This window comes from Phaseolus vulgaris, chromosome 11 (assembly GCF_000499845.2).
Source record: "Phaseolus vulgaris cultivar G19833 chromosome 11, P. vulgaris v2.0, whole genome shotgun sequence".
NCBI classification, from domain to species: Eukaryota; Viridiplantae; Streptophyta; class Magnoliopsida; order Fabales; family Fabaceae; genus Phaseolus; species Phaseolus vulgaris.
The window spans coordinates 43,852,837-43,857,352 of NC_023749.2; the positions used below are offsets into that span (position 1 = coordinate 43,852,837).

Consider the following 4,516-nt stretch of genomic DNA (forward strand, 5'->3'; position numbering starts at 1 on the left):
GAGAGATAGGTGTTAGAAATTAAATACTGACTAAAAATTATGACATTTTATAATAAATACAAATCTGAATTTATAAATCGATTTTATAAGATTGAGTTATTATTTAAAATCCAGAACTAATTAAATGTTTTCCTAACAAGCCAAATCAAAGTCCTTCCCTCATGGCCATATGCTCAATTAATTAGAAGACCATAAATGCATGGAAGTTGTATATTGTATAGAGTGCTTTGGCATGATATAAATGTTTAGATATATAGAAAAAAGGAAAAACAAAAAGTGACACAAAACGGCTACATATTCCCCATTCTACCCTCTGATTTTATATGTATTTACTCCCTAGTCCTTGGCATCTAGCAAACCCAGCTTGACATGTGCCTCTATATAAACCACTTTCTCTCTTCTTTTCAACTCACGCCCAACACCATCTCCTAGCTTCTTCCTAACGAGTTTCTATTACTATTAGAGTCATTGTCTTCTCTCTCTTTCTCTCTCTTACACACCAAACTCTTGTGTGTTGTTCTCCTTCCCAAAACGCACACTCACACCGCAACAAGGTTGTTGTGTTGCCAGCTAGCTGCTAACACCACCACACCATCACCATGCCTGAGGCACCAAGAGACTACAACCTTGTTGAGCAAAACGAGAAAATTCTCGAGTTCATTGAGGATGTCACTGCCAACGCCGACAAAGTTCAGAAGAGGGTCCTATCCGAAATCCTCTCCAACAATGCAAACGTTGAGTACCTGAAGAGACACGGTCTCCACGGCCAGACAGATCGTGAAACTTTCAAGAAACTCTTGCCTGTCATAACCTACGAGGATATCCAACCTGACATCAACCGCATCGCCAATGGTGACACTTCTCCAATCCTTTGCTCCAAACCCATCTCAGAATTCCTCACTAGGTATGCTGCACACACATATATACAAATATATATATTCTCACACCTTCTCTTTTTCGCCTACTTCCAACTTTCTCTTCATATACACTACCAACACCACCTTAGCCGATCCTAGTGGATTGGCCAAGTTTTAACTTTTTTCTTTTGTATATAATAAATAACATAATGAAGTTTGAACTTAGGACCTGTCCTAATGGGGTGGCCTAGTTCTAACTTAACTCAAGTGGAAACAAGAGAAGATAAAAGATAATTTTTTTATTATGGGTTTTGTTTTTCATGTCTTTTTTTGTTTCTTTGTGCACATGGGCCTGTCAAAATATTCATGGGGTTGTTTCTTTGGTTTTCTTATTGTGTGTTCATTTTTGCTTTTGCAGTTCTGGTACATCAGGAGGTGAGAGGAAGCTGATGCCAACAATTGAGGAGGATCTAGGGAGGAGGCGTTCACTGTATGGCCTTCTGATGCCAGTGATGAGCCTGTTTGTTCCTGGTTTGGAAAAGGGCAAAGGAATGTACCTAATGTTCATAAAATCCGAGGCCAAAACACCTGGAGGGATTGTGGCTCGTCCAGTTCTGACTAGCTACTACAAAAGTTCCTATTTCAAAGACAGACCCTATGACCCCTATACCAACTACACCAGCCCAAATGAGACTGTCCTCTGCCCTGACTCCTACCAAAGTATGTACTCCCAACTCCTTTGTGGCCTTTGCCAAAACAAAGAGGTTTTCCGTGTGGGGGCAGTTTTTGCCTCTGGCTTCATAAGGGCCATTAGGTTCCTTGAGAAACACTGGTCCCTCCTATGCAACGACATCAGAACTGGAACCGTCAACCCCCAGATCACTGACACCTCCGTCCGTGAGGCTGTCATGAAGATCCTCAAACCTGACCCTAAGCTCGCGGATCTTATCCAAACTGAGTGTAGCAAGAACTCATGGCAGGGCATAATCACTAGGCTGTGGCCAAATACCAGGTATGTAGATGTTATTGTGACCGGGACAATGTCACAGTACATCCCCACATTGGACTACTATAGCAATGGACTCCCACTTGTGTGCACCATGTATGCATCCAGTGAGTGCTACTTTGGCGTCAACCTCAACCCTCTATGCAAACCCAGTGAGGTCTCTTACACCCTTATTCCCACCATGTGCTACTTCGAGTTCTTGCCTGTTAACCGAAGCAATGGGGTAAATGACCCTCTCCACACCTCCAGATCCCTCAATGAGAAAGAACAACAGGAGCTGGTTGAGCTTGTTGATGTCAAACTTGGCCAAGAATATGAACTCGTTGTCACAACTTATGCAGGTAAGAATAAACAAACACCCTTTAGTTATTTTCACTTTTTATCTTCACATCAAGGTTCTAAATTTTAGTCACCCTTGTTAACATCACCTTAAGTTGTAATTCATGGTCATCATCCTTAGCATTGAAGAAAATTGTTAAACAAATGTAACTAATGCGACCACAATTGATACCCAAAAAACTTGACTTTATCTAATGTCCGACTATTTCTTACAATCTAGTTTTTTATATTAACATAACACGAAATTGGGACATGGGTTTGGTAATTAACAGCTGACAATTTTTTTGTTACCAGGTTTGTATCGTTACAGAGTTGGTGATGTGCTGAGGGTGGCTGGATTCAAGAACAAGGCACCCCAATTCAACTTTGTGTGCAGAAAGAACGTGGTGTTGAGCATAGACTCAGACAAGACCGATGAGGTGGAGCTTCAGAACGCAATGAAGAATGCTGTGACACACTTGGTGCCCTTTGATGCATCAGTGTCCGATTACACAAGCTATGCAGACACCACAACAATCCCTGGCCACTATGTCTTGTACTGGGAGCTCGCCCTGAAAGGTTCAACCCCAATTCCGCCCTGTGTGTTTGAGGACTGTTGCTTGACCATAGAGGAATCTCTGAACAGTGTGTATCGCCAAGGGCGTGTCTCAGACAAATCAATTGGGCCCCTCGAGATCAAGATTGTGGAACAGGGGACATTTGACAAGCTCATGGACTATGCCATAAGCCTAGGGGCTTCAATAAATCAGTACAAGACTCCAAGGTGTGTGAAGTTTGCACCTGTGGTGGAGCTCTTGAACTCAAGGGTGGTGGAAAAATATTTTAGTCCTAAATGTCCAAAATGGGTTTCCGGCCACAAGCAGTGGATCAATCAGAATTGATTAAGAATCTAAAGGTGGACATTATTATGTGGTTGGTAGCTTTTCATGGCGGTTCACGTGAACTGTTTTTTGTGGACATGTTAGGGGGAGGGAGGGATTTTAATTACTCTTTTTTAGGTTAATTCTATGTTTAAAAAGACTTTGATTTTAGTCCTTGTTTTTAACTTGCATAGTGAACTGAACCTAGCCACTGTAAAAAGCAATTCCTGTTTGATGAAAGAAAGAAAGCTGTTGTTGTCTAATGCCTTTCTCTTGTCTTTTATTTATCCACTATATTAGCTTCCCTTTTTTGTTTCATTTTTTGTCTTCTCAACTTTATTATGGACCCTATGATCATAATAATTCACAAGAATTGGCCTAATTGCATGAGTCTTAATTTAAACCTCGTTATTGACAGCATAAAAATAAAAAGACACTATATATGTGTATATAATCATCATAACATTGGGTTGGAATTGGTTTCTTAATTGCAGCAAGCAATCATGCGTGTTCTCTTATGTGTGATGGGGTTTATTTCGTATAACGGCAAACAAGAAAGAAAGCCATCACTTCTGAACTCCTTTCTTTTTCTATAGTTTTCAGGAAAAAGCATGCCAACTTTTTCTCCTTGCCAATTCACTATTTATGTCCAACTAACGAATCACAGTGGAATGAATTAATTAAACATGAAAACGAAAAAAACAATGGAAAAGTGTTATGCTGTTTGCGTGAGGGAGCAAGGCTATTCTATTCTATTCTGCAAAGACGGTTTGGAATTTGATTAAGACTAGTCTGGTGAGAATTTTGTCCATAATTTTGAAATTAGTGGAGGGGAAAAAGGGTGGGAGATAAATGATAAATGTGGTGTTAAGAAAAATGTCGATAAGCTCCTCTCAGTGATGGCAAGTAGTAGTGAGTCCAAATTCTCTTTCTGTGAGAGTCTATTTTAACAAATAGTTGGTTGTGTCAGATTCTGTCACTAAGTCAAGGAACTAAAAACCATGTGTGGGTATTAAATCAACAGGGGGGGTTTCTGTTCAAGGTTCAAACATATGCTTTCTTCAGCAATTTCAAAAGCAAACAAAACAACTTTGTGTGCTAGTGACGAAATTCCTAGTGACTATTTGCTGGCAGTGGCACCACACAACACTAATTCTATGATCATATTATATACCTCTTTCGCCCTTTTATTATTATATGATCACAGTGCCCCCACTGTGAACCAACCAAAAGACCAACTCAATCAGTTTTCAGGCCATTCAACACTGGGAAATCCCAGGACTGGTCAAAGCTCGATGCCAAGAAAATTTTGGAGTGAAGTGAATAGGGGGAAGATAAGGGAGAATCAGTGCAGTCAGAGGGTTGTTCCCTCTGTGCTATATACTCTTTGCAAACAAACAAAAAAACAGTTCTTTTGTTTTTCAAAGGGGAATATATAACGCAATTTCTGAAGG

General features: G+C 40.3%; 1 protein-coding gene across 1 annotated transcript; it reads left to right on the forward strand.

The window, feature by feature from the left end:
• Window positions 1-323: 323 nt before the first annotated feature.
• LOC137819969 (indole-3-acetic acid-amido synthetase GH3.6) lies at window positions 324-3,325 on the forward strand. Its single transcript, XM_068623774.1, has 3 exons — window positions 324-904; window positions 1,276-2,204; window positions 2,497-3,325. The coding sequence occupies exons 1-3, from the start codon at window positions 600-602 to the stop codon at window positions 3,081-3,083; spliced, it is 1,821 nt and encodes a 606-aa protein (XP_068479875.1). The 5' UTR covers window positions 324-599; the 3' UTR covers window positions 3,084-3,325.
• Window positions 3,326-4,516: the final 1,191 nt, after the last annotated feature.